The 24,634-nt window shown below is 40.7% G+C and overlaps 3 protein-coding genes across 5 annotated transcripts in view; 1 reads left to right on the top strand and 2 right to left on the bottom strand.

The window, feature by feature from the left end:
- Window positions 1-7,859, bottom strand: part of AADAC (arylacetamide deacetylase) — an 84,586-nt gene extending 76,727 nt beyond the window's left edge. Inside the window, exons 1-3 of one of the 2 annotated variants that reach the window (XM_085302848.1) lie at window positions 7,781-7,859; window positions 1,797-1,991; window positions 270-362 (exon numbers count right to left, since the gene is read on the bottom strand). The gene's annotated coding sequence lies outside the window, so the exon portion shown is untranslated. The remainder of the gene's footprint in view (window positions 1-269; window positions 363-1,796; window positions 1,992-7,780) is intronic. The other variant, XM_085302849.1, reaches the window with a different exon arrangement.
- On the top strand, window positions 564-17,274 carry IGSF10 (immunoglobulin superfamily member 10). 2 transcript variants are annotated; one of them, XM_085302844.1, is made up of 6 exons: window positions 564-757; window positions 2,592-2,721; window positions 4,653-5,043; window positions 6,720-11,129; window positions 11,736-12,636; window positions 14,842-17,274. In XM_085302844.1, exons 1-6 carry the CDS (start codon window positions 564-566, stop codon window positions 16,748-16,750), a joined length of 7,935 nt encoding a protein of 2,644 aa, XP_085158970.1. In that variant the 3' UTR covers window positions 16,751-17,274. The 2 variants fall into 2 exon arrangements, with proteins under 2 accessions (XP_085158970.1, XP_085158971.1); XM_085302845.1 differs by lacking the exons at window positions 564-757; window positions 2,592-2,721 and adding an exon at window positions 3,011-3,083.
- A 2,900-nt stretch (window positions 17,275-20,174) lies between these two features.
- The window catches only part of MED12L (mediator complex subunit 12L), a 148,336-nt gene continuing 143,876 nt past the window's right edge, over window positions 20,175-24,634 (bottom strand). The window contains exons 42-44 of the mRNA XM_085302872.1: window positions 23,976-24,044; window positions 21,360-21,441; window positions 20,175-20,885 (exon numbers count right to left, since the gene is read on the bottom strand). Coding sequence (XP_085158998.1) covers window positions 20,833-20,885; window positions 21,360-21,441; window positions 23,976-24,044 — 204 coding nt within the window. The 3' untranslated portion in view covers window positions 20,175-20,832. The remainder of the gene's footprint in view (window positions 20,886-21,359; window positions 21,442-23,975; window positions 24,045-24,634) is intronic.

The raw sequence follows: 24,634 nt of genomic DNA, 5'->3' as shown, positions 1-24,634 counted from the left end.
CCGCCGCCAGCGCAGGTACTGGCCGCGCCGTGCCGCGCCGCGCCGCGCCGGCCCCCGCCGCCCGGGGCTGCCCTCCCCGGGGCTCGAGGATTAGTCAGTCCGGGTGGGAATAACTGTTGGCAGGAGAGGAGCTGACGTGTGCTTTCGTGAGGATAAATTACAAGCAGATTTATAAACACTCTAAATCACCAGAATCATGTAACTGTAACAGCAGCCAAGCACTAGCGTTTCAAGCTTCTTCTCCCCCCTTCCAAAAGTTAAAACTTTACCTGCAAGTAAGAATTCATCAGGCACATCTCTTGAATAGGGTTAGGCTGCTGYTTTAAAATGACAAGTTTTTAGATAATTACACAGATCCAAAACTGAGGAAAAAACAAGATTTTTGGCTTTGTTTTGTGGATTTTCTTTTTTAAAATGACAGACTTTCTTATTGTGCTTACAGGTTAAAACTAAGCAACTCAGCATGCATGTTGCTACAAACGCTTGTGTGTTTTGTTTTCCTTACAGGATTCTATTTGTTCATATTTCTTGCAAYGGATTATATTTTATTATTTTCCTGCAGGATGAAAGTAATACGCAGAGACAAACCCTGGTGTCTGGAGCTTCTCTTCAGTTTCTGCCTGGCAGCTCTCCCCAGCAGCAGCGCCTGTCCCAGGCTCTGCGCCTGCTATGTCCCCACCGAAGTACATTGTACGTTCCGGTACTTCACCGCCATCCCACCGCACATCCCTCCACATGTGGAGCGCATCAATTTGGGGTACGTTTAACATCAAGATTTTAAATATTCTGCATAGTTAACTGTCAACGCRTTGCAAAACTGTAACTAGTGTTTCCAGATTTAGGGCTAAAAATTAACCAATGCAAGAGAGAAATCTTTGAGTTTAATGCTTTGCAGTACTCAGAACTGTTGCAGTGATAGCTAGCAAAAACTAAAGTCTTCTGGTAGTTTGGGGGACGCATCATAGGGGATGTAACAATTTTGGAAAGTTTTGAACTTAGACTTACTCTTTTGTATTACCTGAACATCTTGCATCTGTAACAGCATTCAAAAGAAATCTGAATTAGAGAGAATTCTTACTGGGAAAAGATGCTTTAGAGCTCAGACAGCAGGCTGGAAATTTAGTAGGTGTATTAAAATCTTCAGAGCTGCCAGAGATCTCTTAGGCAAATAAATGCTATAGAATGTCACATAATGCTAATATCCATGTTTTTATCTATCAAGTTTACGGGAAATAACCCTTGTCTGAATACTTCAGTCTCAAACATGAGTCTATTTTATAAGTGACCAAAAAGGAACAGAGAATAGATCGTACCCAGGCTTGGCTGGCCTGTTAATGTGGTTTCTGGCAAATATCCTCTGTCATGCAATCAAATGACAAGACTAATCAGCAATATGGGACTGATCTATGTACGATCTTTTGATACATATAATCTTTGAATTGTCCATATGAGTATACAGAAAATATAAAAGGAAGTTTTTATTAAAGTCTTCCCTTCCTCAGCCTTCTGCCCCAACCCACGTATTCTGGCCTTGGCTCCTTACTCCTGTCTGCCCTTTCCTTCCTTTCATCTCTGATTTTGTTAACGTTGTCCAGAAGTGCAGTATATGAAGAGCTAGTATTAAATGCCAGTACTTTGAGCAGCCTAAGCAGCAGCCCTGAATTAGCTAGCTAAGTTGCGTAAGCATGACAGTAGCCCTGGTGTCAAAGGCTTCACAGAGGAGGTCCTTGGTGCTAGGAGGCTTGCACAGCATGCACTGGTTCTGTGATCTCAGCGTCACCACTGTCAGTACTCACGCTAGCTAGATTCAGACGTGACCTAAGGTCAAACCTCCTGCAGCAGTACAGCTCTCACTCAAGAGGATCTTGGTCATTCACCTTGGCTTCCCATTTAAATCCAGCACGGACTATCAAGACTTTATGTGTACTCACTGATGTCAGTGGAAGTTGAGGCTGTGTCTACTTTAGGAAGTAGTGCGCACTGCTGAAGATCTGTGGAGTGGAAATAAAACTCAAGATGAACAGCTGCAACGGGCAGTGTAGCAAAGTCTCCAGGCAGGACGATGGGGAGACAGGGCTCCAGGACGCTGCAGACCCACTTGGCCTGCAGCCTAGGCACAGCCACGGCCATCCTGAGCCCCAGCAGGGGAATGACACATCCCAGTACCACTTGCTTCAGCCAGTTCTCAGCAGACAGCAGAGAAAGGTCTCTCTGGTGTAAGGTACTCTCGTGACACTGCAGCGTTGGGAAAGCCCTGTACTCAAAGAGGAATCAGTGCATTGTAAACCTCTATCATTACAGAAACTCCTTACCCTTCTACAGTGGAGTCCTAAACTGACATTTTTGTCTGCATACTTTTGCAGAGAGTTCCCCCACCCACTTTGAATACAGTGTTCAGGAAGCTGCTCTTGACAAGTTACAAAATTTTGTGCTAACATGAAGGARTGACTTAAAATTTCATCTTAACAAAACAAAAGTGTCTACCTTTATGCATTTGCAAAAAGGCCTTCTTTTACTTGGTTGTTGTTTTTAAACTTTTGAACATTGGCTTACTGACTAAACTCAAATCTGGGATGAAATGTTTGTTACAGTTACAACAGCTTGCTTAAACTGACTGAAACAGATTTCTCTGGCCTGGAGAAAYTGGAGTTACTGATGCTGCACAGCAATGAGATAAATGCAATCCCTGATAAAGTGTTCAATGATTTACGTTCATTACAGGTAAGAACTAAGTGATGACCTGATCTAAGTTTTTGCTGCAACTTTAAAAAAATCTGACAGTAATACTGGTCCCCAGTAGATCAGTGGTCTCTAGCATTTTGGTATCCTGTTTCTAAATTGTATCCATGTGAAAGATAAGGGTGTTCACAATCCAGTAAGTGTCCTAATGCAAAATGTCTTTCCTTCCCAGGTAGACATTCAGATATAGTTTAATGACTGTGATGAACATGTTGGTAGATATCTCTCAACAGTATTTAGCTGGCAACTGTAGTTGAGACTCCCTTTCATATGGCAGAGAAAGTTCGCAAAGCTCCAAGTGCTACACTTGTGGTAGGAAACTTGTCTTTAGCTAATTTATCAAGGTAAGTATTTTTTTTTAAGAGGACTTTATTTCATTCAGATTTCCCTTTTACTTCAGCATAATATTCCATAGTACTTTCCTTTTCCATCCTTCATCAAAAAAGCTTCCTCCTGAATTTAAACTGATAACACACAAACATTTTAATGTTTTAAAAAGACTACAGTTCCTTGGTTCTATAATCTGTCATATATTTATAGGCTTTTAAAATGTAGTATTTGATGCCTGGCTTGTTTTTTGAAATATACCTATTTCTAAAATATTATTTATGTTTACATATATTGTAAAAAACATTAGTAAACATGCACTGTGACATGTAAGAATTCTGGAGTTATCTCTGTATTTCTCTGTGCCATATAGATATTCATACACAAAGAAGTAATTATTTAGGAACAAGCTTTCTCAACTAACTTCATGTACAGGTAACACATTCTCTCATTAAGTTTTAATCTAGAGCTGTTATTAGTTACCATGGAGAGGTAAGATTGCCACAGCTACAACATTATAACAACATCAGAGAGACCTGAACTGACTGGGCAAAAACATGGTATTGAATCAAGTGCTAGTTTTAGAGGATTAGGAAGAGTGAGGAGAGAGACAGAAACAGACAAGCTTTTGAGCATAGAAATCCATCTTCAGGTTTCCTTAACCCTCATGAAGGCTAGTTCTGTGCCTGAAACCTTGCTTGTTAACTCCTCGCAGCTGGCTTAATAAAACGTATCTCCTCATTCCAATAAACTTTCCCTTGCTTATCAATAAGAAAGATGGTAACACAATATTATAAATAGTTTTAGTGGAATTACATTTGGCAAATAAGAACTTGCACATTATTGGGGTTTTGTACCTTTTTTTCCCTAATTTTCAAAATACAGAATTCACAATTGTAGCAATATGAGTCTAGCAGGAAAAGTAACAACCAAAAAGGTGTCTCAGGTACCATATTTAGCATTTCAGCAATATACAAGATTTGTTCATCTTACAGTTAGGCAGCTGACTTTTAACCTGTCAACAACAAAATGGCAGCTGAGAGTTGAGGTTTTGCAAGTACACCATCTCATATGATAGAAATCTTTAAACTGGGAACAACTTAACAGTTAGTTAATCTATTGGTTAAACATCAAAATAGACTACCTTGTGCTTTTTATAGTTGTAATGTTGCCTGGAACAAAAAAACACTTAACATAGTTTATAGTCAAAATTTATGACTTGGACTATGACTTACCCTTTTCACAAGTGTGGTTTAATTGGGATTTTTTGAATGACTAAACTGAGCAAGCATTGTTTTGGGGGCTTYTCCCCACCCCCTTCTTTTAACTATTACATTTTGTAAATGTGACTGCACAAGTATGACCTTGATGGATAGTTGGAACAAGAAATTATCCTTGTAGCCACATGCAACTAACACTGCATTTAAAAACAATTCCTCCTACTAGGATTTTTTTCTAATCACTCCCATTACTCCTCTGTGAAAGTACTTTCACTTCATGGAGTAACCATCAAAGAGCATTTAAGAGTCTTATAATAATATAACATGGCTTAATATTATACACTTGTTACTTTTTTCCATCAACAGGTCTTAAAAATGAGTTATAACAAGGTCAGAGTACTTCAGCAAGATGTTTTTTATGGTCTGAAGAGCTTGGTACGGTTGCATATGGACCACAATAGAATTGAATTTGTAAATCCTAATGTTTTCTATGGACTCACATCACTGAGGTTGGTCCATTTGGAAGGAAATTTACTTAAGCAGCTTCATCCTGATACTTTCGTCACCTTGCGCTATATTGAAATATTTAAAATATCCTCCATAAAACATATATATTTGTCTGATAATTTGTTGACTTCACTGCCAGAAGAAATGTTTTCCCACATGTCTGAGCTGGAGAGCATTTACCTTCATGGAAACCCTTGGTCCTGTGATTGCAATCTACAGTGGTTTGCCAAATGGGCAAAAGAGAGACCAGGTAAGCTGAAGACTTTATTTATGCTTCTTGATCATGTTATAATATCTCATACTTTATGATAAGGGTAATTGTCCTTTTGCTCCCAGAAAAGAATGGAAATACAACTACATATGATTTATTTTTAATTGTCTTTGTGTTGATTAGCGACCTATTCACACCACCTACATATCAGTCTGAGTTCTTTGTTCTTCTTGAGTTCTTTTATCTGTTCTTTGATTAATCACACATGTATGCTATCATTTGAAAACCACTGCAAATTAAAATTAAAGTACCAAGTGTGAAGCATAAGAAGAAACATGAAACATCTCACTCTTTATAGCCTGTCAATTATTAATTGACTTATAGATAGCAGTTTCCTGGATTTAATGAATCTAGTGGTGTTAATCCATTTCCAAGTGCAGCTTTTCCTAATGGACCTTTTTCTTTGGCCAGTCCAAAGTTTCTGTGCACCAGGGGAGTACATTCTATTTGTTTTCTGTAAATGGTCTACACTGTTTTTAAAAGCCAGACCAGTGTTTTTTCTGTATTTCACTAAACAGTTCCAAATAGCCACACACAGCTAGCTGGACTCGCTGCATTTTTCTAGAAATAGAATGCAGATATTTTGGCTTACTTCATGCTCTTGTCAACTCTAGAGAAAATAACATGTATGTGAGATGATGGAGGGATACAGCATGTGTTATATTCCCCACAGTTGACAATTTGATTTCTGGAACAACTCTTTAAGTTTTCATTATTGTTACAGTATAATTTGTCTTGGAGCTGCAGTTTGAGGAATAACGCTTCACAAGCTGCTTTATTCATATATGCTTCTGATACTGTTTTCATAAGAACTTCAAATCAGTAGATATTATCAAAGAACTGAAAGACATCTGGTGGATTAATTTTTGGAAAGAATGAGTGAGATTGGAGGGAAGGATTGTCTTATGGATAAAAGAGAATGAAATGAGCCAAAATAACTGCATTCTATTTCTAGAAAAATGTAGAGAGTCCAGCTAGCTGTGTTTGAGCTGGTATGTATGGCTATTTGGAACTGCTCAGTGAAATACAGAAAAAACATTGTCTTGGCTTTTAGAAGGAGCAGAGGCTCGTTGGCCTTGCTCTTTGGCACAGAGTCATTCTGTTCAGCTAGTTGTGTCTTGATTCCAGAGCTGGCTTATTGGCAGTTTTGCATCATCACATGTTCTGTAGAACATACAATGTTCTACAACCTTGTTTTTCATTTCTTTGTTTCTTCATTCACATAAGGAAGTTAATTTTTGCATAACTGGCAGGAGTGAAAGCTACATTGTACCTGATGCTTTGAAAAAGAAATGAGGACCTGGAGGTTTTTTTTTTTTTCGCTACTGCCCTGAGTAAAGGTTGCAACAACAGTCTAGTGTTACCCCTGAACTCCTGCTATAGCCCGTATCTCTCAAGCTATGAATATGTACAACAGAGCCTTCCCTGCGCTGCATAAAACCACTGAAGTTGTCAAAGAAGAGCACTGTACTGTGCTGTGATAGCAATAGTCATTATACTTGAGTTTTCATTAATGAAACTTCTAAAAAGTCGGTGGCCGCTTTAGGATAAACTGTAAATATTTTATTCAAGAAAACAATTTATGGGTAACTATATTGCTGTTTTCATGTGAAAAATTGTATCACAAAAACTTACTATGTTTTCCCTCCATTTAGATGTTATAAAGTGCAAAAAGGACAGAAGCTCTTCTAGTGCTCAGCAATGCCCAGCTTGTGCTAACCCCAAAAACTGTAAAGGGAAAAACTTAGCGGATATTCCACCTGCATCCTTAACTTGCACTAAGCCAGCCATACATCACTCCCTAAAACTGAAAAACATCACAATGCCAGATGATGGGGATTTCAGTTCTGTATCTCCCAAGGACTTTATAGCTCCTATAGGATCCATGGTTTTGAACATGACTGACCAAGCAGGAAGCCAAGGTAACTTGGTTTGCAGCATCCAAAACCCTAAAGAAATGTCTCCTATCTCATTTGGCAAAGATGGCAACAATACAGTACTCAAAGTGTCATTCTCAGCATTTCTTGTGTGTGGCATTGATTATGAACATATTCAGCAGCTATGGAGCATATTGGCCCTGTACAGTAATTCTCCCCTCGAACTAGAAAGGAATAGCCTATCAACTAAAATGCCTTTTATTAGTTACAAATATAAACAAATCTACTCTGAAAAGAATGAACTTTTTACCAATATAGAAACTGAACTGAGAGCTGAACCGTCTTGGTTAATGCAAAACAAAGTGGCATTACAGCTAGACAGGACAGCAACCACACTTAACACATTACACATCCAATACTTTACTGATGCTCAGATTATTTTGCCCAGTGCTGACAAAAAACAGATGAGAAATAACTGGACAATCATTTCCAGGGACAACAAAACACAAACTCAACACACTGTTTTAGTTGGGGGGACAGTGGAACTAGATTGCCAAGCAATTGGAGAACCAAATCCTGCAATAGAGTGGATACTGGCTGATGGGAGCAAAGTTAGAGCTCCTCACCTCAGTGAAGACGGAAGAATCATAGTAGTTAAAACTGGAACATTTACGTTACGAACAGCTGATACTTTTGACACTGGACTTTATCATTGCATAGGAACAAATTATGATGATGCAGATACTCTCACATTTAGAATTACTGTCGTTGACCCTTATGTGGAACAGAATCATGTAAATGGAGCTCAACTGTCTACATTTGTTGGTAGTGTACTCTACCTCCCTTGTCCATCCACTGCTGTTCCAGATGCTTCCATTAGTTGGGTGTTACCTGAGCATGTGATCCTTCATCATTCTATAGGAAACAAACATATTTTTGAAAACGGTACCTTGAAAATTCAAGGGGTGACAAAACAAGACAGCGGCTATTTTAGATGTGTTGCAGCCAACCAGTACGGTGTTGATCTTTTGGTATTTCACGTTCTAGTTAAAATGGATGAAACCACACCACAGCAAAAGCATGTCGCTGTGAGAGAATGGGAAGAAGGAGAGGGCTCTGGCAATGTAATGCTTGCCTCCGTTACAAGACATAAAAATTCTTCAGCTTCTCTGGCTACCTTGACAGCTAATCAGGAATCTGCTACTTCAGCACCTAGAAAGCAGACCATACAGAGTGCAAACAACAGGAGCAGCTATGGAAAAATGACATACTGGCACCACAGGGACAAAATAAGCAGAAGGTTTAGAGGACACAGAAGACAGTTTCTTTCCTCAGCCAGGAGGGTTGATCCACAGCGCTGGGCAGCCTTTTTGGAAAAAGCAAAGAGGAACTCGACACTGATACAAAAACAAGGAACAGTTAAAACAAACTCGCCTACTGAAGTCCCTAAGTCCTCAAAAGTATCTGAGGATGAGGAAGAAACATCAGGTGATCCCACATCTCCAGAACTAGAATCTGTCATACTGGCAACTAAGACACCCACTGTATCTCCTCTGAGAAAAGTAATCGAAAACATGACAAGTGCAGAATTTGTGATTATCACAAGTAACACTCTTGCTAGGAAAACTTCTGTCTTGGTTACAGAGGCAGTAACTCCACTAGTTTCTCCATTTTCACAGTCTGTCTCACCTGACACCAGAAGGCCACAAACATATTTAAAACCTGCAGTCACAAACCCTAAATCTCTGGAAAGCTCTGATTTAAGTCAAATATCAGCAAATGATATAGAACAATCAACTGTATCAAATGGAGCAAGTAGAACATCTATGGTTTTCAATACTGGACACAGATTGGTAACTTCTGAGGAAGATAATAACCAATATTTAAAATATTTATCTACCAAACCCATGACGAGCATTACTGACACCAGMAAGGATGTAAACCCCCTAAAAACAGCAGAAAAACTACATGTTTTTAGTGAGCCTATTGATAAGACTTCAACCAAAACAGCTTATCAGGTACCCGCAGCAACAGTCAGTGAACCAAGTAATGAGTTAAGTCATGTTTATTTTCATCGTACTCAGAAACTAGTAACTTCTAAGCTACCATTGGGCTTAACTAACATTACCCATCGGCAAATTCAGCTTATTGGAGATGTTACAACTCATACACCCCAGGCCCAGCAGCAATATGGAAGACGAAGGAAAATTTCTGGTAGGAGACGAGTTGTCAGACCAGACCGAATTCCAGGTATGAAAGAGCAAAGATACAATTTGGGGGGACCAGGTTCTATGAGAGGAAGAGCAGTTATGGTTCCAGGTGTCCAACCAATTACAAAATATATCTCAAACTCACTCACCTTAAATAACCTAGGCAGTTCTCTCAACCCATTTAGCCCAGAAGCACCTCTGCCCTCACCCTTTACTACAAACACACCATTAGAGCACCCAACAGGTACTCATGAAAACAGAGCATTCCTCATGGAAGAGAAAAATGAACCTACTGCAAGACAAAAAGCTACTGCTACARTCATCACAGAAGACACACAAGATGATCCTCAGTGGAAATCTGAGACTAGTGCTTCATTTCAAACAAACACTGATAGAGTCCAATCTGTTAGTACCAGTCTACCAACAACAGCAATCCACACACCTTATGTTGCTACAGAAATTACACCACATACTGTAAGCGCTAAGATATCATCTACTTTTGAACCTATCTCACTCAACGTTAAGTCTAGAACATTGTCAAAAAATTTCCACACAGGAAAAAATACTTGGGAGCACATCTTAGGGAACGACACAGAAAAGGTACTATTGAAGAAGCTGCCCAAAAAACACACACAGATGTTTCCATCGGAGATATCAACCACACATCCTAAAACTACAGCAGTGTTATCTATGTCCAAAGTTTCTCCTTTACACTTCACACCTATTTCAAGCAAGGAGAATCAAACTGCTGGTTTCTTGTCTCTAAACAGACACATTCATCATGACAATGGTATGTCAGAAGAACACTCCGCCACTGCAGAACTGCATTCTTACTCTAATCCTGCAACTATTACAACCGAAGAAATGGATGGAACAAGTTTGAAGCCGACAGTTATATCTATTACTCCTCAAACYGATACCAAAATCACTAAAAGTAGAATACTCAGGGTGGGAAGAAAGAGAGGCCAGAGGCAGAAGAGGCCACATAAAACACCTGCCTCACAAAGTAAGACTGCAGGCCGSAGCACTACAGTGATTTCATCAGTGAATACAGCTTTATCTGTCTTGACAACAATTAGATCACTAACTTTGCCTACAAGCCTTACGCCCATGAGATCCCTCTCTGAGCACACAAGCACTATCATCTCAGCTGCAGAAACGACAGCACRTTCCCTTCTTAGCACAACAGACGTACCTCATCAGGCGCCTACAACAAACAGGCCTACCTCAGCGACACCAGTCCCACAGAACAGCACCCCACCGATTCAGCTTCCACCCGACGGCCGTATTGCTCAGAACCCCACTGCTGCCATCCAGACCACGCCACTGTTTTCCAAGCCCTTCCCCACCACAAGTGCACGACCGGCCACAGCATTTGTCGCACCTGGATCAGAACCTGCTCAGCAAAGCAAAGCCACTACAGTGGCAGGTAAAAAATCACACCCCAAAATGGAAGATCACATTGCACAGTCTGTGTCCCCAGGAAGAGCTGAGCTATGCACSAGAACGCCTGCTGTAACCACACTCATCGTTTCTCCCAGTATTCAGCCTCCCACCCCGCTGCCAACCCTGACAGCAGGCATGCCACCTGCAGCTATTATGAGAACCAGTTCACCTCCATGGTGGGAAAACAAGTTCTGGTATAAGCCATCTACTAAAGTTACAGAAAGAGGCAAAACATTAACTGTCAATACACTGACGGTATTAAAGTCATCACAGAGCTCTACTCCATATGCTCCTACATGGGGAAGGGACAAGGAAAATCCTGTCAGAGGCTGGTCTGAAAACAAACAAGATCAAGAAACTACCACGAACAATCCTATAACTTTGGGCTCCTACAGAAAGCATTTTGCAAAGCCCAGAATAATCGGTGGAAAATTAGCTGCTTTTACTGTGCTAGCTAATTCAGATGCTTTCATTCCTTGTGAAGCTACTGGTAACCCCCTTCCAACAATACAATGGACCAAGATATCATCAGGTAAGCTCAATAAGCCTTCCTTAAAAATTTTTATTATWATCTTGTAATTTGGCAGATGCTGTGTGCACCGAACTGAAGTATTGCTTCATTTAGGAGTGCTGTGAAGTGATAAAACAAACCTGGAAGTACTGAAAAGCAATGATATCCCAGCACACTCGCTGGAGTGTCTTAATACCAGTTGTGAAATAGCTCCTTAGGGAAATGTATATTTAACAATAACTCTGTGCTTACTGTGAGAAGATTTCAATATTTATGTTACCTACCATTTCCGAACAGTAAGACAAACAGGGGAAAAAAGTATGTAAGAAACCATCAAATCAAGTTACAAACTATGCCAAAATATTTCTGAATATACAATGCCTATTCTGCTTTATCCAAATTTTGTCTCTACTGAGGAACTGGATTTTATTTTTTATTTTTTTAGTTTAAAGCTTTTTTCACTGTGTATATAAAACATTATTATCTTCTCCTTTTCTGTCATTGCCATCTGCATTATTTGAGCAAAACAGGCTAGGATAAAGAAAGCATATTCAGCTCCTGAGTGAAGAAGCAGCAGAACAGAGGTGTTTGCATGTGATATAATCTTGCTCCCCCTTGCTTCATTAGAGCCTGATGCATCAAAAGGCACACACGACCGGAGGTTCGAAGTCTTTGCCAACGGTACCCTCTCCATCGCGGAGGTGAGCGTCCAGGACGGCGGACAGTACCTGTGTGTTGCAGCCAACCAGCACGGCTCGGCGCGGCTCCTGGTCACTCTGTCGGTGGTGGCCTATCCGCCACGGATTGTAGAGGGGAGATCCCAGGTCATCACCGCCCATTCCGGAGAGCCTGTGGCAGTGACTTGCAAAGCTGAGGGGAGGCCTGCTCCCACCTTTTCGTGGATTCTGGCAAATAAAACRTATGTCTCAGACTCTTCCACAGGAAGTAAAAGAGTTTTTGTGCAACCAGATGGCACTTTAATAATCAGGGAAGTTACTGTTTATGACAGGGGCCTTTACAAATGCATGGCTAATAACCCAGCTGGCACCGATACGCTGGTTGTAAAACTGCAAGTCATTGCAGCACCTCCCATTATTCTGGAAGAAAAGAGACAACGTATTGAAGGAATGATGGGRGAAAACCTGAAACTCCCTTGCACTGCAAAAGGAAACCCTCATCCCAGCATTCACTGGGTCCTCTTTGACGGGACTGTAGTGAAACCTTTGCAGTTCGTGAATGGGAAACTCTTCCTGTTTTCCAATGGAACCCTCCACGTGAGAAACATTGCTCCTTCCGACAGCGGGAATTACGAGTGCATAGCCACAAGCTCCACTGGCTCAGAGAGGAGGGTGGTACGTCTTGTGGTGGAACATAGAGATACACTTCCAAAAATAGCTAATGCCTCTCAGAAAATGACTCAGGTGAATTTCGGGGACAAGTTGCTTCTGAACTGCACAGCTACCGGGGAGCCAAAGCCCAGGATAATCTGGAGGTTACCTTCCAGGGCAGTTGTTGACCAGTGGCACAGGTAGGAATCTTCTTTTTTTCCTTCTTTCTTTCTTCCACCCCTTTGAAACCTCAAGCACTGTCTTCTCCAGTGCTCTTAAGAGAGASAATTACATCGCTGAAACAATACATTATGAAGTAAGCTCACAGGTGAACTTTTAATGGTAGTGAATTATTACTGTATTTCTAATAAGAGACCACCTAAGTCCTGTCATTAGTGGGTGAGGTCTTACCAAAATGGGTATAACTCTTACTTAGACTAATGAAGCTTATGCTAATTATGCAATGGTTGAATTTTGGTCATTTTATTCTGTTGTGACTTAAGACAAATTTTTAATTCATGCTAGAACATAATTTACACTTAAATATTGACATTAATACAGAGGATTGAGTAGAGCACTTATGAACAGTGCTAAGACTTTTCTGTACCACAACTTCTACAACAATTTAAGATAATTCAGTGTAAATGATGACAGCAATTCAGCAACATTCAGTACACTCCAACCATGAATCTGGTGCACAATAATTATTCCTTATTTGCTGAAACAAACTAATCTAAACTACGAAAACTGTAGATTGTGACTGTAGTACTAGAGCTTTCATTTTAACAGAGATAGCTGGTTCTAAGTACTGTCACTGGCAACATGAGTGTATTTAAATCTATAACAATTAACTATACAGATGTACGGAAATGAAGGGTTTAATAGTAGGTAACAGCTTCTCCATTGTGAAAAAGACTGCTTTTATAGCACTGGAAGCTCTAGTTTAGAGATTACAAAAAATAAGAAAAGCTATCTACAARAGATTTGTAAAGCAGGATTCTGGAGGAGGAGACTGCTGTAACATCACTGCCAGTCACACCTCTGAGGGTCTCCCTCACACCCCGTCCCCCAGGAACACTTCACCTTCACATTGGAAGGGACAGTCCCCAACAACGATGTTCCAACCACTTTCATGAACGTTTGCAGCTGGAGTGAGGAGGGCGATCCAAGCCCAGTGTGCTGCTGCAGGAAAGGAAGCCAAACATTAATCATCTGGCTGCTAMGGGTCATTTTTGACAACACGCAGCACTATTGCTAGCTGCCCCGGGCGCAGAAATCGGTCAGAAGCACGAGGGAGAGGAGCAGAGGTTGGCAGGACATGGGATGTAAGAATAAACAGGCTCATTTGTTCACAGAGAAGTTTTCTTCAAGGCAGAAGCTGCATCATGCAGCTTTGTGCACCACTGTAGAGTTCAGCAAGCACACACACAATCTAAATCAGCAACAGAAATGGCAACTACATCAGGTTACAATCCACTGGATATGCGGGTCACGCGGACACAGTTTCTTCAGAGAGAACTTCGGTACCATGCTGTCTGTGGTATTCGGCATCAAATGATCACAGTTGTTTAAACTTAAGTCCTCAAAATGTAAAACAACGGAGGAAGAGAGAGCAATTTTCCCCTCAGYCTGCTTCTGCTCTTTTACTTTAATCTGCAAGTGAGTAGAATTATACCAATCCAAAAAGCATAAGTTTCAGAGAGGCCCTGAAGGATCAGGATCTGGCTCCAGTAAGATCCTGTACACCGCTGTAATATGGCCGATAAAAGTATCCCAAACAACATCCGTAATGAGTTCACCATGGCTCCTCTGCAAGCACTCTTCTGGCTGAAATTGCAGCAGGAAAAACAGCAGCAGGTCACACTGATCTCAGTTTTCATTTTCAGTCTCTGTTGCCTTGCAGGCTCATGTCAAACGTAGAGCAGTGGCAGAAAGAGAGGTGAAGTTGATAAAGCCCAGATGCATGAGCAAGGATGTAAAGAAATCTCGTGCATATCATTTAAATCTCTGTATATACATTTTGCGAGACTTGAAATATCTAATCCTTTCCTATGGATCTTTCTTCCACTGTTAGTACCCAAATCTGATGGCTTGCATATCAGCATTTATTTTCTACTGTTTGGGAAAAGGCTGAAGTTTTTTTCAGTAAAGGAAGGATGACATATCAAAATTGAAAAATTGTTGAAAAATAGCTTAAACTAGTCCATCCATTTTATACTGTATATCACAGTATATTTTTAACTGACAAAATAGAAGCTTAAATGAGGAAAGCGAGTAAAACACTCCACACYGTATTCAACAAGCTGAGCTAATACTATGAATCATTTAGAAGACCGACTATTCATCTTCAGCGTTTTGGTCCCTATTAATACTTTTCCTTTCCCCTCCACCCCCACCCCCCACAGAATGGGAAGTCGCATCCATGTATTTCCCAATGGATCACTGGTTATCGAGGCAGTTACTGAGAAGGATGCAGGTGACTACTTATGTGTTGCAAGAAACAAAATTGGAGATGATCTGATACTAATGAAAGTCAGCATCGTAATGAAACCAGCCAAGATTGACCAGAAACAGTATTTTAAAAAACTGGTTCCTTATGGAAAAGATTTCAAAGTGGACTGCAAGGCCTCTGGGTCACCTGCACCGGAGATATCCTGGAGTTTGCCAGATGGCACAATGATCAACAACGTGATGCAGGCAGATGATGGTGGACGCAGATCTCGGAGATACGTCCTCTTTGACAATGGAACTCTGTATTTGAATAAAGTTGGAATAACAGAAGAAGGGGATTATACTTGCTATGCTCAAAACACCCTGGGAAGAGATGAAATGAGGATACACATCACAGTTGTGGCAACTGCCCCTCAGATAAAGCACAGCTACAAGACGTACATTCAAGTGAAAGCTGGAGATACGGCATTATTAGACTGTGAAGTTGTTGGAGAACCCAAGCCAAAAATATTCTGGTTACTACCTTCCAGTGACATGATCTCCTTTTCAACAGATCGGTATCTCCTGCATGTTAATGGTTCTCTAACAGTCAGTCAAGTCAAACTGTTAGATGCCGGGGAGTATATGTGTGTCGCTCGTAATCCTGGAGGGGATGATACAAAACTGTATAAACTGGATGTTGTTTCTAAACCACCTATCATAAATGGTTTATACACAAACAGGACAATCATGAAAGTGACGGCAGTGAGGCATTCAAAGAAACAAATTGAGTGTAGGGCAGAAGGGACACCTCCCCCTCAGATTATGTGGATCATGCCCGATAATATTTTCCTAACAGCTCCATATTATGGGAGCAGGATTACAGTGCACAGAAATGGGACACTTGAAATTCGGAACCTAAGGCCTTCTGACACAGCAGATTTTATCTGTGTGGCACGTAATGATGGGGGAGAGAGTATGTTGGTGGTGCAGCTGGAGGTATTAGAAATGCTAAGGCGACCAATGTTTAAAAATCCATTCAATGAAAAAGTAATAGCAAAACCTGAAAAAACTACCATTTTGAATTGTTCTGTGGATGGAAATCCTCCACCTGAAATAATGTGGATGTTGCCTAATGGCACATGGTTTTCCAGCGGGATCAAGACTGCTCAGTTCCTCACTGGAAGCAACGGTTCCCTTACCATCTATAACACTGCCAGAGGTGACGCAGGAAAGTACCGCTGTGCTGCTAGGAATAAAGTTGGCTATATCGAAAAGCTGATCATCTTGGAAGTTGGCCAGAAGCCCAATATTCTCATTCATCCAAAAGCACCCGTGAAGGGTGTCAGCGGGGAGTCACTGTCACTTCACTGTCTGTCGGAGGGGAGTCCCAAGCCAAATACAGCGTGGACTGTACCAGGCGGCTACGTGCTGGATCGACCTCAGATCAACAGGAAATACATACTACTTGAAAATGGTACTTTAGTTATACGGGAAGCTACCATTCACGACCGAGGAAATTACGTGTGCAAGGCTCATAACAACGCTGGAGATTCATCTGTAACCGTTCCTGTAACCATCGTCGCCTATCCCCCAAGGATTACAAACAGGCCGCCCCAGAGCATTCGCACAGTGCCTGGTGCAGCAGTTCAGCTCAACTGCATAGCGCTGGGCATACCAAAACCAGAAATCACGTGGGAGCTACCTGACCACTCGATACTCTCCGCSGGTAACCCAGGCCGACCATCCGGGAGCGAGCTCCTCCATCCCCCAGGGACATTAGTCATCCAGAATCCCCGACCCTCAGATTCTGGCATGTACAAGTGCACGGCTAAGAATMATCTTGGCAGTGATTTCACAGTTACATATATTCAAGTCATTTGAAATAAGAAATGCAGCGTGAATGGTTGTTAACAAAGTCTACAGCTGGACTGAGTTTGGTTTTGGAGCAAATTTAATGAAAGGCAGCCACAGGCATGTAAGTGAAGCTAAATACATTAACAGTATTCAGTCTGCAATGACCTTGCAAAAAAGAGAACAGGGGCTTAGGGAAGAAAAAAAAAAAAAAAAAGGTTTAGCATTATTGTCTAGCATCAATTTCAGTGATTAAATGGACTTAAACAACAACCAAGTTGAGGCACTTTTGTTCTGCCAACAGAGAACATTATCTAAAATTACTTTCCAGAAACGTACCTGGAGATCTTCAGTGAAGGACAGACTTTATCATGTTAGTTTAATACTGTCCACCTTGTACGACTACAATGAGCATGGAGCATGTAATGCAAGAGTATTTAAGAACCAAAGAGCAGATTTTATTGTGATGCAGATTATCTTCCTGATACATCTTAATATTTAGTCAGATTTTTTAAATAAATACTCCTTGGAAAAGTAGTACTGAAGTATTTTTAATAACACAACATTATTTCACATTGAGTGTCTTTTGCAGAACTTTGGGAGGCTACACACAAAACAATTTTGTTTTCATTTTTAAAAGAGATAGCTCTGTTTAAGACTTTTAAAAAATTAAAGAATATACAGACTGCATTTGGAAACAGTCTAGGTTGGTATAATTTTCCTATTGTCACAAGGCCAACTTAAAGAATTCACACTAATTGCATTAGTTAACATATGAACTTAGAATACTGATTGCTCAATTCAGTAGCTGGGTCTATGTGTATGCAGAAAAAGTGTCTTTATAGCAGTAGAAAGTGTCTATCTACATATTTTACTCTAATGACTCATGGATTAGACTGGTCAAATAACTTCAAACAATTAAGACAGGAAGTAAAACTCCAAATTCCTTATTTTGCTCCTAAGAGAGAGATTAATGTCAGGACAGAACGGTCAAATATATGCAGCCTTTCCCCAAAAGGCAGAGGTCTGGGGCACAGGGATCTCCTGGGAGAAGCCGTGTTGTTCCTCACCGTCGCAGCTATCTAGCAGCCTGCTGTACCGGGACGCCCCAGCAGAGCTGAAGCTGGGGCTCTTTGGGGACTGCTGTCTCTGTATCCCTTACAGAAAGTCCACTACAGTGTAGTCACACCTGCGCCTTGAACAGTTCCAGCACTTTACATAATTTAGAATAATAAAAAACAAGTCCTGTAACATGTCCTTTTGGGGTCAATAGTAAGATCTCTTGCTTGTAAGAAGGGCTCRCAATTAAAGCCCTCAGTGCTAACGTAACAACAGAACTTGAACTGGTTGCATTAACATGTCCCATCAGCAGCTGAATAGCACGTAAGAATCTTGCTCATGAAAAAGTATTCGAGGGTTAAGAGTTAAATGCAGATTTAACCTCATTTAGCTACATTACAATCAACTTGGAGTTTGTTTTGTTAAGGACGTACACCCTCAGCTTGGATTGCTTTTATGTTGGTTTGATGATTTCCTAATGTCAAACACATATAGTTAGTTGTGTTCTTGTTTCTTCCTTCCACGGTATAGATGAAATAGCAGCAAAAGAAATGGCTAGATTAAATTAATTTTACTGGTTGATCTCTGGAATAGCTTTATCTATTATTCTGAAAAACAGTAAAGGCTTTTGACCCAGRAAATAAGTAAGTCCTTTTAAAAAACTAGACCGAAAGAATTTTATGTGAAGAAAATCTTATCCTACTATCCTAAAAACCAATCAAAGCCTAAAGAATTCAAGCTGTTGGTAAGTCTTCTTGAATGTGATCACAAAAGGCAATTATAACAGCCTGCAGCTTGAATCATGAGTTGCATAAACTAGTTGATTTCCTGATCTACTCAAAAAAGCATGAAGCAAACATTATCAAGATTTTATTTTTAGAACTTCTRTGCAGACCTCATTCTTGCTGATGAAGCTGGATTTATCAGAACACGCCAGATTTCCTGGAGSTTTGCCTGACACTTCCAGCTTTAACTTTCACTGGTGAAGTCACCAGGGACTACCAGAAGTTGACAGTACTGTAAACAGGCATTTTTAAGAATTGTCTTCCATATATATAGAGAAAAGTATCATAAATATTTGACATTTTCTACTTGTAAGTTTACATATATGCTATTAACTGGATGTGCAACTGGCAGTCTTTCCCCCAGTGAAATGGTGCAGCCCCTCTTTAGCCATTGTGTTGCCCGGTTGTAACAGGAGAGAAACTAATACTCAGTCTGCTTTGCTTTGAGCAGTCTAGTTTAAGGTTATATAGTCATTTAAAAGGCCAAACCCAGCACCTTTCACCAGACATTTTCATGTTTTGAAACACAGTTATAAATATAGTAGACTAAGTGACCTCCGTGTTTTGATAAAGTCTGATTCTAGACTAGAGAAGATTAAGATAAGAATTTTACAGCTATCTTCAGTATACAAAGTCCTTTTAAAGATGTTAAAGCATCTTTTGCTAAGGTTGGTTGCACTGGTCTTGCAGTGTGGGATTTGTACAAATTCCTGAGATTTCTGTATAGAAGGTATTATTTTATTAACTAGCTGTACTACCTCTCCCAGTTCTCCCACAGAACAGGCAATTATGATACCATATATAAGCTCTCCACATGGTGAGTTAAGCAAATTGAGTTAACATGGAACAGGGAAACAATATTCCTACATATATATTTTTAATATCCTGCATGTTCCACATTCAGAATGTATTCAAAATGTAAAATCTATTAAAAAAAATAGAGTAACTCTTAAATTACATAAAACAGTAACAAATACACTATCTAACTCTAGTATGAGCAAAATGACCACATACTTGTACAGATTAGAATAACAACTGTTTATAGAAATTTTGATTTATAATCTACTTGTGCATTTGTACTCAGCTGATAATACCTAATGCATTGTACCACTGAAACTCACCAAGTCAAAAATTCAACACAGAATTTTAAATACTTACCATAAAAATTAACAGTAGACATACATATATATGTATGTATGTATGTATGTATAAACACAGACACACACACACAGACACACACACACAGACACACACACACAGACACACACACACAGACACACACTCATTTAGGGCAGCTTCACTCCGAGCAAGGCTCAGCTACTGCAGCACAGAAGCTGCAAAGCAGAATTTAGTGGCTTTTCCACTTTCACCTTGTGAAACACAGTGTGAGATTTTTTGCTGAACCTGTCAARTGAGGCAGAGATTCATTTCCATGTCAATGAAGAGGCTCCTGCTAGACTTTACCCAGACTTGGAGATCGCCCTAAATAAGTTAGACTAAAATGTATTTTGACCTTCAATCTTTGTTTCTATGTTTTTACTCTTTCAGAACTGATTGCCAATGAAATTTATATTAAAAAGACCCAATATGAAACACTGCTACTTCTAGTAGATTTATTAATGTTACATTGTGGCTTTTAATATAAATTTTAGAAATTCTAATACAAGCAAGAAACTCACTTCAGCACCTTCTTACCACAATGAGAGCAAGAGAAAATTGGTACTTTAAACAAAGAACTTTATAAAGTGCATATGAAAATTACAGTCAAATAAACACAATTTAAACTGATGATTGTTCTACCATCAAATTAGGAGGTGAACATTTTAATGAACAAATCAACTTTAATGCCAAAATTGGAAGTGCCTTTGATTCAGTAGTTTGGTCCAGTGAGGTTCATTAAAAAAAAAAAAAAGAAAAGAAAAGAAAAGAAAAGAAAGAAAGAAAAGAAAGAAAAAGTATTTCCCACAAATAAATAAATCCAACATTCTTTGTCCTCTTTAAAAGTAACAGGACCTAAAAAGCACCAAATTCATAAAATCTGCAACAACATTCTTCAAGTAGGCCCACAAGTCCATACATTTTAATCTAGTTAAATGCAAAAGAAAAATCTCAAAACCCACCTTGTTACATATTCACATCAACCGCAGCACAAAAAATAATTATTAAAATAATAAAAATTGCTTTCTAGCAATAACTAGTGCATTGAATTTTGAATGTTCTGTTCTTCAGTGCAAACGAAACACTACGCCTTGTTTCTGTCTTTTTGATTTAGAAGTGTGAAGGATGCCCRTATTGATTCACTCCTTGTTGTGGCTGGTTACCTGATTGATAAAAGTAAAGGGAAGCATTTGAAGTGTTCGTACCTCATAACTGTGCTCTGCAAAAATACAGAAAAATATCTGTATTGCATGCAGCTGTAGCAAACGCTAGTCTTAAGTCTCAGCACAATACATTTCTTTATAGACCTGTTAAYGCACAAGACTTGCTGAGCGCCTCAGGGACTTGGCCTGCTCTAGAGCTGAGGGGAGAAAACCCTGTGAACTGTGAACGGGAAAGAGGCACCAGTCCCGTCGCGGGCTTAGTGGAGCTGGCCTCTCCAGTGGAGACCAGCTGAAATCCCTGGGATGCGCCAGCACTGGAAGTTTGGTGCAACATCACTATCGGCAGATAAATTACTTACATGTATATGTGGCAGGATTTAAATAAGCAAAAAGTCTCCAGAAGGGTATGTCCATATTCAAATATACATAACTATGGGTATTTGTATGTACACACAYGCACGAAACCGTACTCACTCGAGAGCTGCTTCTGGAGCTGTCTGACCAGYGCAGCTGTCTGCTGTTGCTGCTGTGTCTGCTGCAGGCCTTGCCTCGGAAACTGCAACAGGAACACCGGGAGAGGGAAGAAGTGAGCAACGCCCAAGTGCCGCTGCGGGCRGGCACGGAAAGCGCCTGGCCCGCGCCGTGCGAAACGCGGGCCGCAGCAGGGAAGGGGCAGCTGGCCCGAGCGCGGGGCCGGCACCCCGCGGGCGCGGCGCGCTCCTGGTTCGGAGCGTCGCAGAGCTCGCGGCACGGCAGAGCGGAGGAACAGAGCTGTGGCACCGCTGCTGCGGACGCAGAGCAGCGCAAACTGCGCCAGAGACGCCAGGCGGGCGACAGCAAACCAGGAGGCAAGCGACAGGAGGCACCCGCCTGCGCAGTCACCGAAATGCCTCTGGCCTGGGGAGAGCGATAATTCATAGGATGGAATAAAAATACRCTGAAGTGTGAACTGAACTTGCTATCGGCTGTTCTAGCCGGGGTTTATGAAGCAGAGAGCTATTTCAGTCAGTGAACCCAGGAAAAGTGTTACCACGTGAGCAGCCGCCGGGTCATGCAGAAAATGAGCACAGGACAAAGGCAGACCAAACTCTGGCAACAGACCCGCACAGACTTTGGATAGCACAGCAGGACCCACCTAACGGGGTTAAAAATTACAGAACTTTTGCTTCTCTTTCATTCCCCCTGAAATCTTCTACACTCCCAACTGCATTACAAGGTAGCACACGTGCACAGCCAGGCACAAGGCACAGAACCAGTCTTCTCTTACAAAAAAGTTCATCTTTTCCACCTCTACAGAGGCCAGCGTTCATCCTGCAGGTCAGTTTAAGCAGTTTTATAATCTGCCTTGTTCCAAGCCAAAGGAAATTGAAACTGAAAATCAGCATTAACATCCTTTTTAGCATTTCTCAGTTATTACGTRTAGTTGAAACATAATAGTCAAGTGATACTTCAGCTTCTAGGAGAGTGTTTTAACCAGAGCAGCAACATTTCAGATAAGAAGAGGGATATGCACGAAACAAGCTCTCCACAGCCCTGTGCTCCTTTTGCAGGGTAGCAGTTGCACGCTCCATTCTTCTTTTAGCTCTAATGGAAGGGGAAATTGCTCAATACCTAACCAAGTGGACAAACTCATCCACTGAACAAAATAATGGTCAGTGTGATCCTTACGTGATCATACTTACTTGATCCCACATGGATCAAGACAAGGTCTTTCCAATGCACGGTATTAAGTACTATGTAAATTCAGTACGAGTGTCCACAAAAGTTATTTGATAGTGACAGATAGCAACTTGGTAAAAATCATACATTGAATTACGGAAAGCTCCAATTTAGCATAAAGGAGTTTCTCAAAAATAACTGTTTGTACAGTCCTTTTTATGAGTTCTATTATGTGACTTACCATGTAATTTAAAGGTGGTCTTCAGAGAATAAAGCAACTTTTTTTCTCTGTACACATTCAACACACCAGATATTTGACACCCATCTTTTATATATATTCATTTCTCTTACGTATGTATAAAAATGCATGAATGACTATTTTAACCATTTGACAGACATTAGCAGTACAGCCTAAAATCAAAGGCCAAAACCCATCGATTGTCACCTGCAACAYGAACGAAGCAGAGGCTGGGTTTTTCATAGTAGTGGAGGTGCCACCATCCAGAATGAACACCAGAGGGAGCGCGCATATGCACCCAAATGCTCCACAAGCATACTAACATGAAGAAAGTGTTAACAACCAACACCTTCGTTTCAAAGTGAACTCTTTTCTTAGTATTAGAGCAAAAATACAGTTCTACAAGCAGCCTCAATCATGTATGTTATTCTGCTTTCACCTTAAAATCTTATACTACAAATACAGAAAAAACTTCATGAGCTGTCGTATTTGGCTCAATTGTGCTAATAGTCTTGACTAAATTGGTGAATTAAAGGAGCATAAAGGAGCATAAAGGAGCAAGAGAAAACTGTGTATTTCATTCCTAAAAGATGCATCTTTAGAAAGCAAACTAAAATGCCATGCTACAGTGAAGCCAGGAGGTCGAGAAGAGTGGTACACAAGCCCTTCTTTTCAAGGCCTGTATTCACACTGAGATCGAAATCCAGCAGGCAAGATGGGCTCCAAGTACATGTCAGAGGATGCGTATCTCAGCACTCGCCACATTCTGGCATGGTGGGCACGTTCATATGGTCTCCTACAGACAGATGCAATCCTGTTCTACCCCTAGTCAGATGCTATGTGGATACATTATCAAGATGTTGAGCCCCAACTAATAAAAGTTGAACTAGCAGGTATTTTATCATAGATACAATTTTTGGTCAGCTCAGGATGCAGGTGAAACAAGCTTACGACCCCACTTGTGCAGAGCACACGCATTCATAACTTGTCCTGCCGGTGGGAGCAACAGCATCACGGATGTGAGCAAGTCAGCACCACATAATGTACCAAGACGCTGAAGTAGGGCAGCTCTTTCAAGCACTTCCATTCACTCTTCCTGGATCGCCATGCTGCCTGTCTCAGCGCATAACAAAACCTCCCCTGCCATTACCCTCATACCTGCACGAAAACATCCAGCTTTCACATCTGCTTACCAAAGGCTGCTGTGCTTGCATTGCCTGGAGACCCAGCGCCTGCTGCTGACCCTGCTGCTGCTGCTGCAACTGAAACAAGATTGTCACAGTAACGAACGGCCCCATGCACCCACACCCTGCTTTGGAGAAACCATTACCACCAATAACAGCAGCAGTTGTCTTTTCATTAAGTTACCACAGTATTTCGCTACTCCACGGTTACATTTCAAAGGAATATGGCTTTTCATGACTTATTTCCAAGCTATGGTTTGGGCTTGCCTATAGTGTTGGTTGTGGAAGGGCCCTCCCTCACTGTGCTGTGTGAAACATAAGCCTTACAGCCCTCTACTTCCACTCAAATTCAGTCATACCATTTTTAATAGAAAGAAATTTTCAAAAGCTGGTATATTTAGTATATTACAACATCAAAAAATCTAAATAAAATACATTATCAATTGATAGTAACTAGCATAAACAGCTATTGCATTAAAGTGAAAACATGAAAATAATTCCAACTATCAAAGGGCTGGGGGAAGGATTTTAAAAAGATTTACTTCCTTCGTATCAATCTTTAKGTATTTAACTGAAAAATTGATACTTACCCTCCAAATGAAAAATATACCAGCAAATCAGAATATAAGAAATATTCCAGACAGGGACAAGCCCTTCTGATTTAATTC

The sequence above is a fragment of the Rhea americana genome, unplaced genomic scaffold (assembly GCF_003343005.1).
Source record: "Rhea americana isolate MKP2758 unplaced genomic scaffold, rheAme1 scaffold_193, whole genome shotgun sequence".
NCBI lineage: Eukaryota > Metazoa > Chordata > Aves > Rheiformes > Rheidae > Rhea > Rhea americana.
The sequence above is the reverse complement of the archived record's forward strand: the minus strand, read 5'-3'. Positions and strand labels throughout refer to the sequence as shown.